At 43.6% G+C, this 22,339-nt stretch overlaps 1 protein-coding gene across 1 annotated transcript; it reads right to left on the bottom strand.

The window, feature by feature from the left end:
- Positions 1 to 21,386: 21,386 nt before the first annotated feature.
- On the bottom strand, positions 21,387 to 21,886 carry C12H1orf202 (chromosome 12 C1orf202 homolog). The gene has a single exon (XM_069544372.1). The coding sequence runs from the start codon at positions 21,884 to 21,886 to the stop codon at positions 21,431 to 21,433; it is 456 nt and encodes a 151-aa protein (XP_069400473.1). The 3' UTR covers positions 21,387 to 21,430.
- Between the last annotated feature and the right edge of the window lie 453 nt (positions 21,887 to 22,339).

Genomic DNA, 22,339 nt, shown 5'->3' with positions numbered 1-22,339 from the left:
GCAGAGTTGGAGGAGATGTGCACATTCAACTTTATTAATTTTTAGGCGAAAAAAATATACTCTTCTTACTGCACTTTCATTAAGTAAGATCTTATTCGGCCCTCTCTTCATCTACTAGTCAAACAGAGCTCCACAGGCTAGTTATTGTCTTGTAATATCATATAATGAAATTTCAGAGCCTGGGCTTGGAAAGTATTTTTTTCATTATTCAAAGGTAAGAGCTGTGCTCAGCTCCCACACAATCCCTAGGAAGACAGCACTCAACATCACAAAAGTCATGCAAAGGATCTGCTTGATTGGTTGAGAACCTTCAACAGAATGTGTCTTGCAGCTCAAAGCAGCAGAGTCCAGATAGACTTCTACGACTAGAAACTGTTGCCACATCCTGTGACAATAACCACTATGTGAAAATAACCTCCAAAGAAACCTATATTTGGTTGCTTGTCTTAATTCACTGACAATTATAATGTTGTAAGTGAGATCCCAGTATTCCTAAAAGTTACAGATACTTGAAAAAAAAAACTTCTCTTACAGATAGGAAGAGGATCATGGCACCTTTTTCCTATGAGCATGAGGGAAAAATGGAAACCCCTGCTAGATATATTATTTAACAAATCATCTGAAAGTCCTTGTATCATCTTGTCAACACTGGGCACCAAAATTGTTTTTCAAGGTGGCCATAACGCTCTGCACTCCCACAAGCAGAAGACTTTCATTCATTCCACTTACTCCACACCCTTGCCAAGATTTCATGTTGACTAACTCTTCAATGTTTGCCAGTCTGGTAGGCATAAAGTGGCATCTAGCTATGCGTTTAATTTGCATTTTCCTGACTATTAATAAGATAAGAATCTATGTCTCTGGGACTTTTTTTCTTTTTTTCCTGTGACAGTTCTGTCCTATCTTTAGCCTATTTTTAAAAAATATTTATTTTGGCTGTGCTGGGTCTTCGTTGCTGCTCGAGCTTTGCCCTAGTTGCAGCAAGCGAAGGCCACTCTCTAGTTGGAGCACACAACCTCCTCCTTGCGGTGGCTTTCTTGTTGCAGAGCACAGGCTTCACGATGTCTGGGCTCAGCAGCTGCGGCTCCTGGGCTCTCGAGCACAGGCTCAGTAGTTGTGGTGTGTGGCTTCAGCTGCTCCACAGCATGGGGGATCTTCCCAGCCCAGGGATTGAACCTGTGTCTCCTGCATTGGCAGGCGGATTCTTTACCTCTGAGCCACCGTGGAAGCCCCTAGCCTATTTTTCTATTAGGTTATTTATCTTTTTCTTACTGATTTGTAGAAAATATTTACATATTCTAATTACTAGTCTTTGACAATTCTATGTGCTACAAATATTTTCTACCAGTTTGAGATCTGTCTTTTCACTATCTTCAGGGTAAAACAAGTTTGTTTTAAAGTATATTATTGACTACACAATAATATTCTCTGTGGTAAATATTTTTTGAATCCTAACAAATCCATCTCTCTACCTAAATTGGAAAGATATTCTCGTACATTTTCTTCTAAATATTTTAATGTTTCCTTTTTTAAGACTTTAATCTAACCAGAACTGATTTGGGTGTGTGCGAGTTTTTTTGTTTTTTTTTTTCTGTAAAGATAACTATTTGCCCTAACACAATATGCTGAATAGGCTTTCCTTTACCCACAGAGCTACAAGTTCCATCTCCATTAATCAGGTTTCCATTAATCAGGTTTCTGGGCTCTCTAGTTCCACTGGTTTATTTACTAGCTCCACTAATGATACACTGTCTTAATTACTAACGCTCTATAATAAGCCTCAATATGTGGTAAAGCAAGTTTTCCCATATTCTTCTGGAAGTTATTGGTTATTCTTGGCCCTTTACTCTTCTGTGTATAATTTGGAATCAACTTCTCAAGTTACATACCCATGTACAAATCCTATTGGCATGCACTGAATTTATTTATCAATTTGTAAAGAATCAATATCTTTATGATATTGAGTCTTTACCAAAGAACATGATCTATCACTCCATGGATACTGATCTTTAGTGTCTCTCGATAAAGTTTCATAATTTTCTCCATAAAGGGGTTTCTTGTATTAAATATTTTGTTAGCTATATCCCTAAGTTCCTTGTATTTTTCCCTGCCAGTGTGATATCTTTTATTTCCTAATTATATTTTCTGACTCATTTTTCACCATATGTAAAAAATACAGTTCACTCTTTTCCATTTTAAAAAAAAATGGTAGATTTTATTTTTTAAACAGATTCGAATTTACTGAAAAACTGATCAGAACAAAGAGTTCCCATATATTCTTCCTCTCACATGCTCACTTTCCCCTACTATTAATATCTTTTATTAGTGCGGCACATTTGTGAACTGACAAACTGATCAATACATTATTATTAACTAAAGTCCATTTACATTAGGGTTCACTCTTGTACTGTTATACAGCACTGTTGTTGTTTAGTTGCCAGTCACGTCCGACTCTTTGCAACCTCATGGACTGCAGCACGCCAGGCCTCCCTATCCCTCACCTCTCCAGGAGTTTGCCCAAGTTCATGTCCGTTGCATCGGTAATGCTGTCCTGCCATCTCATCTGACGCGCTCTGCTTCTACCCTCCATCTTTCCCAGCATAAGGGACTTTTCCAATGAGCTGTCTGTTCACATCAGATGACCAAAATACTGGAGTTTCAGCTTCAGCATCAGTCCTTCCAGTGAATATTCAGGGTTGATTTCCTTTAGGATTGACTGGTTTGATCTCCTTGCTGTACACATAGATGACAAAAATCTCTTTCTTTATCCCTGTTATAATCCTTGTTCTGAAGTCTACTTTGGTATTAATATAACCACACTTTCTTATGATGAGTGGTTTTTATCTTTTCCATCCTTTTATTTTCAACCTGTGTGTCATTACGTTTAAAGTGGTTTTTTTTTCTTTTTTACATACAGCATATAATCAAATCTTACATTTTTATCTCAATGTGACAATTTCTTAGACTGGAGTTTTTAGACATTCACAGGGAATGCAAATATTAATATAATTTCATCTAAATCTACCACTTAGCTATTTTTTAACCACTTGTCCTATGGTGGTTTTTTTTTTTTTTCTGTTTGTTTGGTTTCTTTATTCCTTTTTCCTGACTTTTTTGAGGATTTATATAGACTATTTTAGAGTTTATATAGAATATGTATGTATTTATATAGACTCTTGCCTGCGTAACCCCATGAACAGAGGAGCCTGGTAGGCTGCAGTCCACGGGGTCACTAAGAGTTGAACACGACTGAGCGACTTTCATTTTTCACTTTCATGCATTGGAGAAGGAAATGGCAACCCACTCCCGTGTTCTTGCCTGGAAAATCCCAGTGACAGGGGAGCCTGGTGGGCTTCCGTCTATGAGGTTGCACAGAGTCGGACACGACTAAAGCGACTTAGCATGATAGAATATTTATATAGAATATTTTATTATTAATCTACTTTGTCTGCTTTGTTAGCAATGTCTTTGGGTTTTTTTAAGATTATTTTTCTAGGGCAGTTTTAGGCTCATATGTCTTTGAGTTTGTTTTGCTTCTAGTGATTGCTCATGGTTTACAACTCACATCATTAATTATAACTATCTACATTCAATTAATAACATACCACTTTGCATATATTGTTAGAACCTTAAAAGAGGATACTTCAATTACTTCTCTCCCATTCTCTCTGTTAGTTTTCATACCTTTTAGATTTGTATCTGTTTTAAACCACGCAGTACTTTGCTTTTGCTTTAAAATGGTTATCTTTTAAAGAAACTGTTAAATGACATGGGGTCATTTAACATGGACTATAGCCCATCAGGCTCCTCTGTTCATGGAATTTTCCAGGCAAGAATACTGGAGTGGGTAGCCATTCTCTTCTAGGGGATTTTCCTAACCCACGGATCAAACCCAGGTCTCCTGCATTGCAGGGGAATTCTTCACCATCTGGGTGGCTCAGAGAGACATTAAATGACAAAAAATGTTTTAAAACGTATCCACATATTTACCATTTCCAGGGTTATCTGTGTAGACCCAAGTTTTCATCTGGCATCATTTTCCTTTCGCACGAAGAATTCCTTTAATGTTTCTTGTGATACAGTGGTTTTCTTTAGTTTTCAAAATCTTGAAAAATTTTAGCCATTATGTCTTCAACTACTTTTTCCTGCCGTCATTCCCTTTGACTCCCCATCCTTTCTTCTCTCCTTCTGAAACTCCAGGTATACATATGTTAACGGTTTGGTATTGTCACTGGGTCAGATGCTCTGATCATTTTCCTGGTCTTTTTCTCTGTGTGCTTTTATGCGAATAGTTCTGTTACTATTTGTTGATGTTGATTGATATTTTCTTCTGCCATGCTTAATCTGGTATAAATCCCAATAAATTCATTTAGTATATTATATTTTTAAATCTCTGGAGATATTCCACCTCTCCGCATTCTGTTCATGTTTTCCTTAAAAATCCTTGAACATATTTATTTAATTATATTAAAGTCCTTATTTGCTAATTCTATCATATCTTTCATTTATGGTTGGTTTGTTTTTTAAACTCTGTCTGTTTTATTGACTGGTTTTTCTTCTGGTTATGGGTCACATCTTCCTGCTTATGGCAAACAATATTTTTTGATTGAATGCTGTATATTTCAATGTTTTACTCCTGAGGGTCTGTATTTTAAAGGATGTTGAGGGCTTTTTTTTTTTCTGGCTGCCAATTAAATAGTTTGCATATCAGTTTGATATTTTCAAGGCTTGTTTGTAAGTGTTTATGGCAGGTGCACAATAGCGCATGCTTTTGGGGTGATTCAGCCATCCTATTAAGTGTGACCCTTCAGGTCTCACTGTGGAATACCCCGGATGATTAACAAAGCCTTTCTAGTCTGACTGGGCATTCTTGTGTTTTTCCTGAACTTAGACAAAATGCTTTCAGCTTTTCACCATTAAATATGATTTTTTTGTTCAGTCCCCTCAGTCATGTCCGATTCTTTGTGATCCCATCAAATGTAGTATGCCAGGCTTCCCTGTCCTTCACCATCTCCCAGAGTTTGCTCAAACTTGTGTCCATTGAGTCGATGATGCTATCCAATTATCTCATCCTCTGTCGCCCCTTTCTCCTTCTGCCCTCAACCTTTCCCAGCATCAGGGTCTTTTATGCCCTTTATTATACTTTGTTTGATATGTTCTCTCTCTACCCACTTCGTGGAAAGTTTTTACAATGAATGGATGTTAAATTTTATCACAAGGTTTTTCTGCTTATATTGTGGTAATCATATAATTTTTGTTCTTAAATTTATTAATGTGATGTATCACACTAATTGATTTGCAGATACTGAACCATCTTTGCAGCCCTGGGATAAATCCCACTTGATCATGGTATATGATCCTTTTCATGTACTGTTGATTTTGATTTGCTAATATTTTCTTGATAATTTTTGCTTCTATGTTTATCAGTGATATTGGCCTGTAATTTTCTTTCTCTGTGATATCTTTGTCTATTTTTGGTATCAGGGTGATGCTGGCCTCATAGAATGAGTTCAGAAACATTCTTTTCTCTACAGGTTTTTTTTTTTTTTTAATAGCTAGAAGGAATGGGTGTTAATGTTTCTCTAAATGGTAGTAAATATTTGGTTCTAGTCTTTTTTATTTAGGGGGAATTTTTTTTCAATCAATTTTATTGCCAGTAATTGGTTTGTTCATATTATCTATTTCTTCCTCTAGTAGTCTGCTGTTTCACTATAACTTGTCTGGGTATAGATGACTTTTTATTTACTCTGTTGAGAGTCTTCTGGCTTCCTGCGTCTGAAAAGCAATGCTTTCAACAGTTTTGGAAAATTCTCGGCCATAATCCTTTTGAATATTTCTTCTCGTCTATTCTAATATTGCTTTCTAGAATTCCAACTGGACTTTTATTACACCGTCCCTATGCTCCGTATCTCCTAACTTCTCTTTCCTATATTCCCACTTCATGGTGTTTCTGTTCTGCATCCTGAGTGGCATATGTAGTACTGGTATACGTGTGTCTGCTGCTGCTGCTGCTGCTAAGTCGCTTCAGTCGTGTCCGACTCTGTGCGACCCCATAGATGGCAGGCCATCAGGCTCCCCCATTCCTGGGATTCTCGAGGCAAGAACACTGGAGTGGGCTGCCATTTCCTTCTCCAATAGGTGTATCTACTTTCTAGTTTTTCTGTCTCTATCCTTAGCTTTGTCAGTTTAGCTTTGTTACTCTATCTAACCACTGAGTTTATTTCAGTTATATGTTCGTAGCATGGATTTCCATTTAAATCTTTTCCAAATTCTCTTAGTCATTAAATAATCTTTTGCTCCCTGCTTATACTTTCAAGCTTAATTTTCTTTAAACATACTTTTTAAATTCCCTGTCTAATAAATCCAGTGTCTAAATCTTTATGTGCTTATTGCTGCCAACTTCTCTTTTTCATGCTCATGCATAGAGTGCCTTGCTTCTTTGTGTGCTTCATAATTCTATTTTAAGGTGAGTTCATGTCCCCTGAAACTTTATCTATAGACATTCCCTCAGGCCCGTGCTGAAGCTGTGTTGCTCCCAAGAGGATTTACATGAGCCTCTGCCAGCTGCATATGGGAGCCATCCATTCAGGATCACTGTAACTGAATTCTTCTCTTGATTTTTTGTATCACACTGCTTGCTGCATTCGACACACATATATCTGGAAATATTAAGGCTCAGGAAGCAGAGGTAGGGGCTGGAAAGGAAGAAGTAGACAAAAATTAAGGGCTGCTGTTTTAAAATATTTTATTACAATTGGAAAAAATTTAGATCTTTATATATAGTTGATAAAGGACCTAAGAGATGAGAGGATTCACAGATCATGGTCCAGCCTCTTTTTCCCCAGAGTATATAGTGATCCTGCAGTCACGAAGTTCTTCCGTAAAATTATCTATCTCTGCAGATCATTTTATTCTGCCACACTGGGATAGAAATACCACTCTCAGCAGCAAATGGAAGATCCAGTTCTCACCTTCAGGTACAGTTGCTTTCTCAGGAGAAAGAAATAAGGTGAGTGTCTGCTTTTCCTTTGTTTCCAGCTGCTGTTTAACCCACATATGTTGCCATTTCTGTCCTCCTGTAACACAAAACTGACAGCACATCTCACTCAACAGGCAACGGTGAGAATCACTGAGGTTAATTGCAGAACTGTTGGAACAGAGCCTGGCATGTAGTAAGTGTTAGGGAATGCCAGCCAGTGCTGTAAGTGCTATTTAACCTGGAGTAAATCTTCTGAAGACTCTTCAGAGTCCCTTGGACTGCAGGAGATCCAACCAATTCATCCTAAAGGAAATCAGTCCTGAATATTCATTGGAAGGACTGATGCTGAAGCTGAAGCTCCAATATTTTGGCCACCTGATGCAAAAAACTGACTCATTCGAAAAGACCCTGATGCTGGGAAGATTGAAGGCAGGAGGAGAAGGGGACGACAGAGGATGAGGTGGTTGGATGGCATCACCGACTCGATGGACATGAGTTTGAGCAAGCTCCAAGAGTTGGTGATGGACAGGTAAGCCTGGAATGCTGTAGTCCATGGGGTCACAAAGAGTCGGATATGACTGAGCAACTGAACTGAACTGAAATCTCCTGAAATTAGAGTATCCAAGGATTTCAAAGTAGTAATGATGGTGCCATGTATTAATTTTCCGTATAATTGCATTGCATTACATTGCATTTTGCTTTGTGTGTGATTCAGATTGCATCAAGTGAGTGTGATATACTGGTTACCTTGTGCTACTTGAAAGTCTTTGATTATAAATGTCTTTGATTAATAAAGTGGGGAGAAGACTTCTCTGGTGGTACAGTGGATAAGAATTCGCGTGCTAATGCAGGGGACAGGGGTCTGGGAAGATCCCACATGCCACAAAGCAACTAAACCTGTGGGCCGCAACTACTGAACCCACATGTTTCAACTACTGAAACTGACATGTCTAGAGCCTGTGCTCCACATCAAGAGAAACTACCACAATGAGAAGTCCACCCATCACAACGAAAAGTAGCCCTCTCTTGCTGCAACTAGAGGAAGCCCATATGGAGCAATGAAGATCCAGCACCACCCAAAATAAAAAATAATAAAATAAAATGAAAAAAAATTAAGTTGGGAGAATAAACTTGAGTAAAATACAATTTTTAAACATGAAAGAACAAACTAACAGAAGTAGCCAGGCAGATTAAAGGTTTCAGAACAGGGTCCAAGGACTTCCCAGGTGGTCCCCTCCTCGTAAGGGAGCAGGCATCACCTGTGTGATTCAGCTCCTGTCTCTCTCCAGGTGTGCCAGGGTCCAGCCCCTGCAGGATCCAGGGAAACCCGGAGGAGAAACGGCGTAGGCGATTGCGATTGATTTAGAGAAAGAGAGATAGTTAAGAATGTTGTAGATAAGAAAATAGAGGAGAGAAGAAAAGAGGCTGATGTTCCTTGGTTTATATAGAAAATCAATAAAGTCTCAAGGCAAGAGACTTGCACCGTCTACGTGAGGCCACAGGTGCCCTCCCGGTCTCCTGAGGGAGTGAAGGCGCAGGGCACCTTCCCGTTCAGGTCTTAGAAACCCAGGCAAATAAGTAGACACGGCGGATCTCTGTACTCCAGATGGGAACTAGCCTGAAAGAGAGAGTAAGAGGAGGAAAATGATTGACATGAGATCAAGCTGCTTTGATGAGCGAGATCCATAGCTTAATTTTTAAACGGTACTTATATACTTTTTTGTACATAGAGGGAAATGAAAGATGCAAGGTCATACAGAGTCAGCCCGACATTCCAGCAGTTTTGCCCTTATCGAAACCATGATTTTTTCTGCATACCTTTTCCACAAAAGATGTTGTGTACAGTATCTTCTGGCCTTGGAGGCCTGTGAACATTTCATGACCCTCTTTTGATAAAGGCTGCTCAACCAGAAAACTTTTTTCCCTCAAAGTGTTTTTTCTTTATATTTCTAATCTATGTCAGCCTCAGAAAATGCCAAACAGAGTTAACGTTTTTCACAGAGCAAAGGTGCAGTGAGTTACAAGAATGAACCAATTAGCTCAAAAGTCTGATATGGTTAAATTCAAGGCTACACTTGTTTTTCTTGCATTCTCACTGTGTTAACTAATGCATTCCCAGGTGCACAGTGGATAAGAGATATGGGAACTTAGCAACAAGCATTGGCCCAATAATGAAATCCTACATCAGCACTAGCACTACTCTAATAACTTTTAACTCTTTCAAAGGCTCTACGTTTTAGGCTTTCTGTGCCTCTCACAGTTGGGAAGCTGTAAATAATCACATGCGTAGCTGTAAGAGTCCGGTTATACCTGCCGAGCAAGCTAGAATGTTAACAGAGGGGGTTTGATTTGAAATATTTCTCTCATGTCCAGGAGACTTATAGCCCTAAGTTGATTTTCTCCAGAGAAAGGTGGTCAGGGATAGCCCCCTGTTAATGTCAGAGGAGTTGGGGAAAGTCATGAAACAGTAAAACAGACAGATTCTGGTTTTGGGGTAGATGCTCGAGAAAGCCTAGAGAGCCCCTTGAGTTCTGAAGCCTTGCTTAACAGTTCTCTTCCACATGACCCTGTCATGGGGGGGATCTCCCGTGGCGGCTCCCAGCACAGGTGTGCACCTCGGCTCAGTGAGTGCTCCCCCCGAGTCCCCAGCGGCCCTCGAGGCAGACATTTGTGTGGGTCAGTGACTATTCTGCATGGTCCTCTGTGACCCTGCGCCAGCTACGGGGCCAGATGACCCTGTAAAAAGTCAGGCCTCAGCCATCATGGGGCCTACTTGCTCGTTTCAGTCTCAGCACAGCAGCTCAGGGTGAGAGGCTGTGAGGAAACAAGGCCCTTCTGGCAGGACAAAGCCAGCACCAGGTGGGGAGAGACTCCAGTTCCACAGCCTTTCAAAGTGTGTGGAACTGTGTCACCAAGAATGTGCACGCCTGCTGGAGAGGACCAGGCCAACACCAGGGAAAGACAAGCATACGTGCTAAGCAGACATGCCGAAGACGCAAATAGCTTGTGAGACATACTCAAAAACTCAGAAGATGAGTTAAGTATAGTTAATTAGTTAGTTCTTAGTGAGACATGTTCAATATACAGATCAGTAGAACACGTGTGCTAAACAGCAAGGATGGATAGGAAGACCACAGAAGAACATGAAGTCCCAAATACTCACTATTCACTGTGTGATGCACTGGAACTCCAAATACCACATGGTAAAGCACATTTTTTTTTTAATCAAATACTACAATATGGTCAAATGCAATCTAGGCACCAAAACTCACTAGATATTCATGATGTACGTGAGGTACTCAGTAGTCATGAGTCTTAAATTGGTCATTCCTTTTAAAATATGCCAGGTATGGTAAGACACATGGTGTTTAGGTCGCTAAGTTGTGTCTGACTCTTACTCTATGGACTGTAGCCCAACAGGTTCCTCCATCCATGGGATTTGCCAGACGAGAATACTGGAGTGGGTTGCCATTCCCTTCTCCAGGGGATCTTCCCTATCCAGGAATCAAACCTGCGTGTCCTTCGTCTCCTGCATTTGTAGATGGTCTCCCGCATTTGCAGGGAGATGGGCTTTACCACTTAAGCCCCAGGGAAGGCCAAACATGGTGAGACATGCAGACACAGAAATGACTGTCATGAAGGAAGGCATTTTTACACTCACAAATCCCTAGAAACAGGCATGCCCGTCCACATGGAGAAGCACCAAGGGGAGTTAGGAGGCAGAACAAGCAAGAGGAAAGCATGGGCAAGAGGCTTTATTGCAGTTTTCCTAGAAAGAAACAGGCAAGGAAGGGTAGGCAAACTGAGCAGGCAGAGGATTGGATAGTTTGAATAATTTCTGCAGGCTCCGGGCTATAGACACAGTACCTACTTTTTAACTGCCTGGCCCTGGGGTAATTGGGGGCAGAGGGATAGGGTCCCAGACTATGGGAGCCTAGAGTCTCTGAATTGATTGTTTGCATATCAAAGACAAGATCATAGACAAGTTGTGGGTCATCTGGAGGAATTAGCTAACCCTGGAGCAGCAGTCCCTCCCCAGGTCTGCAAAGCCCCAAAATGTCAAAGCATCATAAAATACAGAAAAGAAAAAAACCATGACTGACACAATCACCCCTTGGTGACATCCCTCTGGCTCCAGCCTACCAGGCAAACTCTCCAGCAATTCCATAGGCAATGGACGAGCGCAACTGTGGCCAGGCAAGCTCGTCCTGCATCTCTCCTCAACAGAAGGAGCGCTGACCTCAAACATCCTCAGGCTATCAGGCCACCTTGCCATCCTCGGCTCTGGTCCTTACAACCCCTCCATCAGTGCAATGAGCTGATGCAGCAGAGAGACACATTGGGATTATCCCTGAAGCTAATGTGGCTTAAGCTTCAGGGCCCCTCACTCCCCAGACTCTTAGTGTTCCAGGTGGGAGGGAATCCAGGCTGCTGGCTTGATGACTGCATAACCATGTGGTCTTTCCACCCCATCTGTGTGTTAACCATCTCATCTTCATTGCTTCAGACAGTGTGTTTTCTTTTCTTTCTTTTTTAAAATAATTTTATTTATAACTTTATTTTTGGCTATGCCAAGTCTTTGTCACTGTACAGACTTTTCTCTAGTTGCGGTGAGCAGGGTCTACTCTAGCTGTGATGCTGGCTTCTCATTGAGGTGGCTTCTATTGTTGCAGAACACGGGCTCCAGGATGTTCGGGCTTCAGTGGCTGCAGTTCCTGGGCTCCAGAGCACAGGCTCAATAGCTGTGGCACACGGGCTTAGCTGCTCTACAGCATGTGGAATCTTCCTGGATCATAGATCTAACCTGTGTCTCCTGCATTGGCAGGTGGATTCTTTACCACTGAGCCACCTGGGCAGCCCCAGGCTGTGTGTTTTCAAATGATTTGATACACCATGTCTCAGCTCGATCTCTGAGCTCTGTTTTTTGGGCTGGGAAAGCTGGCTTAGAGGCAATCATGGGTTAAGGCTGCCTTCCCTCCCTTGGCTGCTTCACAAAAGGAAGTTTTGGGGCAAGAGATAGCCTTTAATCTGCAATCTGCCTCGACCATCAGTGTGCAGGTTGCAGCGCCTGAGGTTTACATAATAGGAAAGTCAGCATGTGTCTAGAATGAGAAAAAGAAGTTAAAGCATGTTACTGGAGTCTTGGAGATTCTGGCTGTTTAGTTTTTGTTCTGTTTCTCAGAACTCCTTAGTCAGTTTACCAGAAACACTTGCCTGGGAAGGGTCCCTGATCACCACCCACCTCCTTCCCCACAAGGACACTGGGGGCCTGACCAATGAGGGCTGTATGTTCATGCTCCTTGCTCACAGTGGGAAAAGACAGAGAACGTTCATTCTAGTCCCAGCCCTGACGTGTGGGACAAATTCACTTCCTTCCTCTGAGGCTGAGTTCCCTCCTCTGTAAATGAAGGAGATTGCTGGTCCCCACAGTCACTGTCTTCTGGTTTAGGGTAACATGCACAGGCAGCCTCAGCACTGTTGTTCAGTCATTAAGTCGTGTCCGACTCTTTGTGACCCCATGCACTGAAGCACACCAGGCTTCCCTGTCCTTCACTATCTCCCAGAGTTTGCTCAGACTCATATCCATTGATTTGGTGATGCCATCCAACCATCCCATCCTCTGTCATTCCCTTCTCCTCCTGCCCTCAATCTGTCCCAGCATCAGGGTCTTTTCCAATAAGCTGGATCTTCGTAGGCCAAACTACTGGAGCTTCAACATCAGTCCTTCCAATGAATAGTCAGGGTTGATTCCCTTCAGGATTGACTAGTTTGATCTCCTTGTTGTCCAAGGGACTCTTAAGAGTCTTCTCCAGCACCACAGTTCAAAAGCATCAATTCTTCATCTCTCAGCCTTCTTTATGGTCCAACTCTCACAACCATACATGACTCCTGGAAAAACCACAGCTTTGGCCATATGGACTTCTGTCAACAAAGTGATGTCTCTGCTTTTTAATATGCTGTCTAGGTTTTGTCACAGTTTTTCTTCCAAGGAGCAAAGCATCTTTTAATTTCATGGCTGCAGTCACCATCTGCAGTGATTTTGGAGCCCAAGAAAATAAAGTCTGTCACTGTTTCCAATTTTTCCCCGTCTATTTGCCGTGAAATGATTGGACCAGACACACAATCTTAGTTTTTTTAATGTTGAGCTTTAAGCCAACTTTTTCATTCTCCTCAGAAGACTCTACCATTAGAGTGGTATCATCTAAATATCTGAGGTTGCTGATATTTTTCCTGGAAATCTAAATTCCAGCCTGGCATTTCACATGGTGTACTCTGGATGGCAGTTAAATAAGCAAGGTAACAATATACAGCCTTGAGAACCCCTTTTCCAATTTTGAACCAGTCTGTTGTTCCATGTCTGGTTCTAACTGTTGCTTCTTGTCCTGCATACAGGTTTCTCAGGAGACAGGTAAGGTGGTCTGATACTCCACCTCTTTAAGAATTTTCCATAGTTTGTTGAGCTTCAACATAGGCTCAGGAAAAGGCCAGCCTGACCCAGGAGGTGGGCCTGGAGAGAAAAGAGGTGAGCCAATGACCCACCGAGGCCTCCCCCACAACTCCCATGCCTCCAAGGTGCTCCCCAAGTTGCAGGCCAAAGAATCTCCTGGGAAGCTTAAAACACAGATTCCCTAGGTGATTACCTGGGCATCACCTCCCAGTTGTCTAAGTCAACAGACTGATGGAGCCCATTATAATATCTTTAGAGTAGTTTCACTGCCCTAAAAACCCTCTGTGGTTTGCCTAGTCATCCCTTCTTCCCTCTTCCCAACCAAGCTCCTGACAACCATTGATCTTTTTACTGTGTCTATAGTTTCGTCTTTTCCATGATGTCATATAATTGTCAAAATCCATAGGATGAACACAAGAGTAAACCCTAACGTGAGCCATGGCAAGTGGTAAACTTTCAATTAATAATGTTATTCTTGGGCTTCCCTGGTGGCTCAGTGGTAAAGAATTTGCCTGTTAATGCAGGAGAAACCAGTTTGATCCCTGGACCAAGAAGTTCCCACAGGCCAAGGAGCAACTAAGCCTGTGTGCCACAACTACTGAGCCCGAGCTCTAGAGCCCTGGAGCCACAACTTCCGGGCACACGGGCCACAACCACTGAAGCCCACCGGCTAGAGCCTGTGCTCCACAAGAGAAACCCCTGCAATGAGCAGCCCACACGTCACAGCTAGAGAGCAGCCCCCGCTCACCACAGCTAGAGAAAAGCCTGCATGGTAACAAGACCCAGAATAACCAAAAAGTTAAAATAATTTTTAAAATTTAATTAATTTAAAACAGACCAGAGACCTACACATATGAGCTAAAACTGTAAAGTTCATAGAAGAAAACACTTGCTTTGGCAATGATTTCTTGGGTATGACAACAAAAGCACAAGCAAGAAAAGAAAGAAATAAATTGGACTACACCAAAATCTTAGACTTCTGTGCATCAAAGAACACAAATCAATAGAGTGGAAAGGCGACCTGCAGCATGGGAGAAAATATTCTCAAATTTTATATATAGAGATATAATATATAGTAAAAGTATATAGTAATATATATGTGTATGTATGCATATATATCTAGTAAAAGAACTCCTACAATTGAAGGAAAAAAACTCAATTAAACAATGGGCAGAGAGCTAGAATAGACTTTTTTCCAAAAAAAGATTTAAAGATTTGTAAATAAACAATAAACACATGAAAAGATGTGCAACATCACCAATCATGAGGGAAATGGAAACCAAAAGCATAATCAAATTCTCCCTTACACCCATTAGGATAGCTACAGTCAAAAAAAAGCAAACAGGAAAACAGAAAATATTACCGAACAAGGGCTTGCTGCCCCTCGTACATTGAAGCCAACACTACGATACCAACTTTTGAGAAAAGAACAAGTTTTGTTGCAAGACTGACTGGCAAGGAAGCAAGAAGCAAGGCTCAAATCTGTCTCTCTAATCCAAGGTTGGGGCAGAAGATAAGGGGTTGGGGCAGAAGCTGATTGATCAGTCTCTAACCAGTCTGTATATATGTTAAGCAGAATACTCGGGCTGCTCGGAGGCTGGGTTTTCCTTATTGAAGGAATTCTAGAATGTGGCTGTGGTTAGACAACAGTTCTAAATAGAACAGTTCTATTCTCTAAATTCCATAGATTGAAGATTCTTGCTTCTGGGGTCATCCTAGAAACATGGGTCCCCTCTTGCTCATGGACAGTGCTGTATCTGTAAGATAACTACAGGTTTGATTAGTCAACAATGTGCTTGAAGGAATCAGAACCAGTTTAACCTAATCCACGCTTTATGTACTCTTTCACTAACGAGTGGTGAGGAATTCAAGAAACTGGAACACTGATGCTCCAATTCTTGGTGGGAAGGTAAAACAATTCAGCCACTATAGAAAACAGTATGGTTATTCCTCAAAAACTTAAACATGGAATATGATTCAGCAATTCCACTCCCAGATATGTACCCAAAAAATTGAAAGCAGGGTCTTAAAGTGGTATTTGTACATCCATGTTCATAGCAGCATTATTCACCATAGCCAAAGGTGGAAGAAACCCAAGTGTCCTTGACAGATAAGCAAAATGTGGTATGTATATATCGTTGTAATATTATTCAGTTTTAGAAAAGAAGGAAATTCTGATATATGCTACAACATGGAACCTAAAGGACTTTATGCTAAGTGAAATAAGCCAAGCACAAAAAGACAAATACTGTGTGATTCCTTTTTTAGAACATACCTAGAATATTCTAAATATGATACCTGGTCAAATGCATAGACACAGAAAGTAGAACCATAGTTGCAAGAGTTTGGGAGGGAGTGTGTAACTGAACTGAACTTTGATCTGCTCGCTTACCATGCAGCAGTCAATTTACTGACGCCAGGTTGTGGTGAAGGACGGTATAGTGTGTATTGCAGGTACCAAGCAAGAAGGAACAGTTTATGCCCCAAAGATCTGAACCTCCCGATGGCTTTCAGGGAAGAGTATTTAAGGCAGCGCTTGTGGTGAGGGCTGCAGGGTGCACGACTTTCTTTGATTGATTGGTGTTGAGGTAACAGGATGATGTTTCAGGAATCTTAATCATTAGCCTTCTGGTTCCAACCAGTCTGAGATCTAGCACTAATGCTCAGCATGCTCCTGCTGGGTAGGGTCTTAGTTAACACAGAACAACCCTGCAGGTACGTCAGATTGTTACATAGCAAACAGGACTCTCTTTTATCATTAAAATATTGTCATTACTCTTTAAAAAAAATTATTTATTTATTCGGCTGTGCCAGGTCTTAGTTGCATCATTCGGGATCTCGATCTTCGTTGCAGCATGCTGGATCTTTAGCTGTGGCATGGGGGATCTAGTTCCATGACCAGGGGTCAAACCAAGGTCCCTTACTTTAGGAGTGTGGAGTCTTAGCCACTGGACTACCAGGGAAGTCCCTGTCATTACTCTTCTTGTTTAATTGTTTTTCCTTAGTTTCTGCTTTCCCTCACTTCCCCAATTAGTAACTGCTGGTGCCTGCTCTTTGGAACTCAGGGAAAGCCTAGGAGACGAATTCCTTCTTTCTGCAAACAAGAAACAAGGGACATGGAGAAGCTTTTGTACCTGGGAAGGCCCAGCAGGAATCCTGCCAGCTTTCAAGGGGAGAATGGAAAGTTGTTGTTTAAGGGAGGCAGAGCTTCAGTTTCGCAAGATGAAAAGGGTTCTAGAGATGGATGGTGTTGATGGTTACACAGTGATGTGAATGTGCTTAACACCACATGGTTCAGATTGATCTCGGGCAGGCTCAACCTGCAGCCACTTGAAGCAGGACTTTGGTTCCCAGGCCAGAGGCTGAAGTCAGGCCACGGCAGTGAGAACACTGAATCCCAGCCACTGGACCACGAGGGCCAGTGACAAGGTCATGGCCTGTTAGCTTTGTAAAAAAGCATTTCTTTCCACAAAGAGACAGAATGTTGTGAAACAAGTGTTTCTAGGAGGAAAAAGAGTACATTGACATGGGCAGACTCAGAGTTGCACCCTTGTGGTCGTTTGAATCACTTATGTGAGGCATTTCTTCCAGGTTTCCTCTGGCCAGTCATCTTGCACTGAGTCCATATTTGGTTTATCTCAGAGTCCTCCCCTGTGCGCGCGAGCATCTCTTAGCCAAGATGGATTCTAGTGAAAGGCCCTATGGCGTCCCTGGTGGCTCAGATGGTAAAGAATCTGCCTGCAATATGGGAGACCTAGGTTCAATCCCTAGGTCAGGAAGACGCCCCTGGAGCAGGAAATGGCAACCTACTCCAGTATTCTTGGGCCTGCAGTGCAGGAAATACAGGTTGAATCCCTGGGTTGAGAAAAGGCCTATGGGTAGGTTGACATCACCTCTGGGGTGGCACTCCCTTCCTTTTTGACCCCTGAGGAGCCTTTCTGCACACGTGTCATCAGGAAGGTCTCCTCAATCTCAAGAATGAGAAATATGAGGTCTCTTTATCTGGGAAGAGATCAGTTCTTCCTTCATCTTGAAGTATCTGTCCACAGAGGACAAACTGCAGTTGTTCAACCTGGGGCCCATCTAGCTCTGCCTCAAGATAATAAACTTCATGTCTATTTTACCACAACTAGAAGTATTTTTTAAATGATTCAAGTCACATAGTAGTTGTCGGGAACATAGTATTGTGACATGGGTTCGATCCCTGAGTTGGGAAAGTCCACTAGGGAAGGGTATGGCAACCCACTCCAGTAGGAGCCTGGCAGGCTACAGTCCGTAATGTTGCAGACTCAAACACAACTGAAGCAACTTAGCGTGGGTGCACACACACACACAAATGTAGATAAAGCAATTCTACCTGTTCCCATATAAATCGGATGGGGGGCGCGGAGAGGCATCTTAAATCTTACTTCTCTCCTTGGCTTCCGAGGTGGCTCAGTGATAAAGAATCCACCTGCCAAGCAGGAAACGCGGGTTAGATCCCTGGGCTGGGAAGATCCCTTGGAGAAGAGCATGGCAACCCACTCCAGTATTCTTGCCTGTAGAATCCCATGGACAGAGGTGCCTGGTAGGCTACAGTCCATGGGGTTGCAAAGAGTCGGACTCAACTTGGCAACTAAGCAACAACAAACAACTCCCTTGGTGGGAGAAGTCTACGTCACATGCCTAAACCTGGGCCTCTATATATCCTTTGGAGACCCCTGGCAGAGCAAAGCCTGGCACGCTGAGCAGGTTGTCCTATTAGTGAGCTGAGGCTCCTCCTCTTGAGCTCCTCACTGGTAACCCAAATCAACAGCCTCCCTCCCTTCTCTTTCAGAGGGTAAAGCGTTTTAAGCTCTCTCTTGAACAGTCTCTAAAACCAAGTAGGACTCTGTGAGGCCCTCCCGATACAAAAGCCTTACAATATACCCCCGTTTCTCATTTGTAAAAACTTTGAAAAAGACTTCAGTCTCATAGACCTTCCCGTAATTCCAAAGGGCAGATTCAAACAGTTACTAATTAAGGAAGTGAAGGAATGCAAAAACAAAGGAAAGGCAGTTAGCAAACAATTATGTGGCAATAAAGCCCAGTCCTAGTTCCTCAAGAGATATATTGATATGTCATGGTGTATATGACAATATATCTTTGAGTTCTACAGGAACCAAGGCCCTCACCCTGGTGGAGGATGGTAACTTTGGGGTGAGTACCAGATTCCTGGAACACCATTACCTCTCCATCAACCAATCAGAAGAAAGTCACATACCCTGCAGCCCTCACCCCAAATTCTGCCTATAAAAACTCTTCCCCAAGAGAGGGCTCAAGAGATGCAGGGGGACAAGCCTGTCCCAGAACTACCTCAAGGTCTGTGGTCTCCTGGATCTTTACAGCAAACATGTTTCCCCTTGAAGTGGCCTGAGGCAGAGCTACCTTACAGAAATCTGGGGTTAGAGAAACCTTGGCAAGAGGCAATGAAAAGAGTTTAACTTAAGACCCAACCTGACCTACCTCCTGTGGCCAAGAGACATGCTTCTGGAATATCTGCACCAGAAAACACTCAACCAAAAGTGGCTGAATAATGAGGGGCTGCATTTCTTTGTGTTGGTTTTCGATTCAAAGGAAAATGGATATAGGAGGAAGAACAAATCACAAGCTGATACTTCTCCAGCCCCAGAGGATCAGAAGTTAACACTGTCACCAGGAAATACTCTAAAATTCCAGGGGAAGTGGGAGAAGAAACCGCCAGCAGGCATTCTGCCCCAGCACCCTGATGTAGCATCCACACCCAAAGGCCATGTTTCTGCTGAAGATGGGCTTTGGCAGGAGATACCCACTGGTATGGGGCTTCCCAAGTGGCACTAGTGGTAAAGAATCCTCCTCCCAATGCAGGAGATGCAGGAGACAAGGGTTCAATCCCTGGATGGGGAAGATCTCGTAGAGGAGGGCATGGCAACCAACTCCAGTATTCTTGCCTGGAGAATCCCATGGACAGAGGAGCCTGGTAGACCACAGTTCGTGGAGTCACAAAGAGTCAGACAGAACTGAAGTGACTTAGCAAGCGCGTACATACTGGCTGGTATAGTAGCCCAGAGTGGTAGAAACTACCACTCTCTTGGCCTAGGAGGAATTCATTATAATCAATGGTCAGGAGGAACCATCACAGGCAGACAGCACTACCAAAAATGTGAGGTTTTGTGTGGACAGAACGAGAAGATTGAACAAATTCTCTAAGATAAACATTTACATTATGCCATGTGCTTATACACAGAGCTGAGATGAGTGTGTGTATGCACACATGTGTGAGTTAGTGGAAATATGTCCACACAGACCCAGGCACAGCCTAGACTAATTTCCTTAGATGTATTGTAGAGGCCATGGCCTGTCAGTCAAAACAAAAAGGCACAACTACATTCAAATTAAGGATCAGAGAAAATTAACTCTGCTTTAGTTTGACTCTTTCCTCTCTGAAATAAACAAACCCAGGAAACATTCAACAGTTGGAATTTCTTTTTTTTTTTTTTAGTTTTTTATTTTTTAAATTTTAAAATCTTTAATAGTTGGAATTTCTTTCACATTATTCAACAGCACCTCTGTTTTGGTATTTGAGGATTCAGTAGTTTGATATTCTTTAAATAGCTTCTCCTTTTATGGTCTCTTAGTTTCAACCGCTCCAAGCAACGAAGATTCCACTGGGCTGCTCCCTACGGAACAGTTTGTAATTCAGGCATCTTGAGATCCCTGGTTCAATCAGCTATAAGGTAAGATAGCCAGACTGGTTTCCTTATAAGGATGGATGTTGACTATGAAGCTTAATGGCTTTTCTGTTGAAAATGCATTCCCCTATCCCAACCCTATAGAATAATCGAAGCTGTCTGGACAATGCTAGGAATTTTAAAAAAAATAGGAGAAGTACAAAATACACCTAACCTCAATCACAGAGAACTGTGTCCTGTAGGACCTCCCTTCCTGGTCCCAGCTTTCTGGCCTTCGCCTTGCTTTTTTCTGCTGTTCTCAGTTTCCTAGGTTCCCGACTCCCGAGTCCTTATTCCTTCCTTACCACAGAAATGAACTGAACAAGGGATGGTCCTCCATGCCCGCTTCCCCGAAGATGACTTTCTAGGTCAAGGGCACGGGGAGACCCCTGGAAGGCCTCAGGAGCTCCCCAACAACATTAGGAACGTCAAGTGAAGAACCTGAAGGCCCACTGCTCAGTGTGTCTAGTCTGTCTGAAGTTGCTTTGGCCAGGTGGGGCAGGAAGGGAGGACAGCAGGGTCAGTAGTGGTCTGGGAGTAGCCTAGGGAGAGACAATTATACCAGTTTAATGAAGACCTTGCCTGCATACAGCTCTTTTAGGGTACTTCGTGCACTTTCACTTCTAATCTTTTACTATCATCCTCGCAGGCCTGGAGATAAAGAGTATCATCAGCAAGTTTTTATTGACAAGGAAGAGGAAGAAGTTAAAGACACATTCAGGAATCTCCCGAACTCCTATCCGTTTGCACTTTGATCTCCAGCACGTTTTCAAACTCCCGCATTAGCCCTCAGGCCTTGGCCCTAATGTTGGTTTACACGGGTTCATAAACGCCTGTAAACGAAAAATCAAAGCAGGATTTGCTCTTGGTAGTGTAAGGTGAAGACTTCGAACATCCCTCTTTAAAAGAAAAACAAAAATGTTTTAATTCCAGAGGGCCTGCCTCCAGTTGAAGACCACTGCCCCTCCCACCTTTTTCTGGGGTGTTCAGGGAAAGATGAGTCCCCGCTTCCTTTCCCAGCTCTTCTTTGCCTGGTAGCAACCGCCAGAAAATATGCTGGGACCAGAGGGATCCCGGGGCCTCCGCGGCGACCACCTCCTGATCCGTTACTTTATCAAGGCCCCAGTCCCCAGAGAAGGAGAATAAAGCCGGTTCACATCACTAAAACCTTGGTTTCAAATGCATGGCCTCCCACCATCCCCGCCAAAAAAAAAAAAAAAAGCCAGCCGTCTTTCATTCAAATGGAACAGAGTTTATCTTCATATCTTGCCTTTACTAAACAAAATGAAAGCTCTGGATGCAGGAGGCGGGGCAGGGTTCCAGGCGGCCGCGGCCTAGTCGCGGGCCTGCGCGCGGTCCAGCCCCAGCAGCGGGATCTCCGGCCTCTAGCACCACTACCTTCGCCCGCAGGTAGTGCCGCCTCCACGCCACCAGCCTCTGCAGCAGCTTCCGCAGGCTCGCGGGGCCCCAGCGGCCGCGCTCCTGGGCCGCTGGCCCGGGCTTCGCTTCGTACCGCGCCTTCTTCCTGCGCGGGCCGCTGGCCGCATCCCGCCGGAAGAGCCGCCGCCAGCACCAGCAGCCAGAGCAGGAGCCGCCGTCGCCGGCCGCGCGCCGCCCCGCCGCCTCGAGCTCGGTGCGCCGCGGGCCGTCCCGCTTGAGCGGCGCCACCCTCTTCAGCAGCCCGTGCCGCACACCGCCGCGCCGGGTGCAGCTGGGCCGCGCGTCCGCCATGCCGGGCCCGGGCCTCCCCTGCGAGCGCGTCGGACTGGGGCCACGGTCTGAGATGGAGCCGGGCGGCTAGACAGCAGCCTTAGGACGCGACAGGGCCGCTCGAGTCCTTTCTGCCCCTTCCCGGGTGCGCCCAATGGCCTTCTCCAGTAGACGTTACCAAGGGGACCCGAACGCTGACCGCACAATGCCCGGTTGAGGCATGCTCTCAGGGTACCCAGCACGAACCCTATCCCAGGATCCAGAGTCCCACATGGTTTCTCCACCCACCAATAAGCCGGCCGAGTTTGCTGTGGAGTGATCTTCAGGCAGGGCCTCAAACAGGCCAGAAGGGCCCTAGGAGGTTCCTGAGGTCCAGAGCCACATTTGCCGCTGCACAGCCTTCACTGGTCTCTTAGAAATCAGTCCCACGCACCTATTGCCCTGGAGGCTTCTAATAGTTTGTGGACTGGTTTC

The sequence above is a fragment of the Ovis canadensis genome, chromosome 12 (genome assembly GCF_042477335.2).
Source record: "Ovis canadensis isolate MfBH-ARS-UI-01 breed Bighorn chromosome 12, ARS-UI_OviCan_v2, whole genome shotgun sequence".
Classification (NCBI taxonomy): domain Eukaryota; kingdom Metazoa; phylum Chordata; class Mammalia; order Artiodactyla; family Bovidae; genus Ovis; species Ovis canadensis.
This window is presented reverse-complemented; position numbering and strand designations above follow the sequence as displayed.

Excerpts from the sequence above, each read along its gene's own strand:
- C12H1orf202 (XM_069544372.1), bottom strand. The coding sequence starts at position 21,886 with ATGGCGGACGCGCGGCCCAGCTGCACCCGGCGCGGCGGTGTGCGGCAC.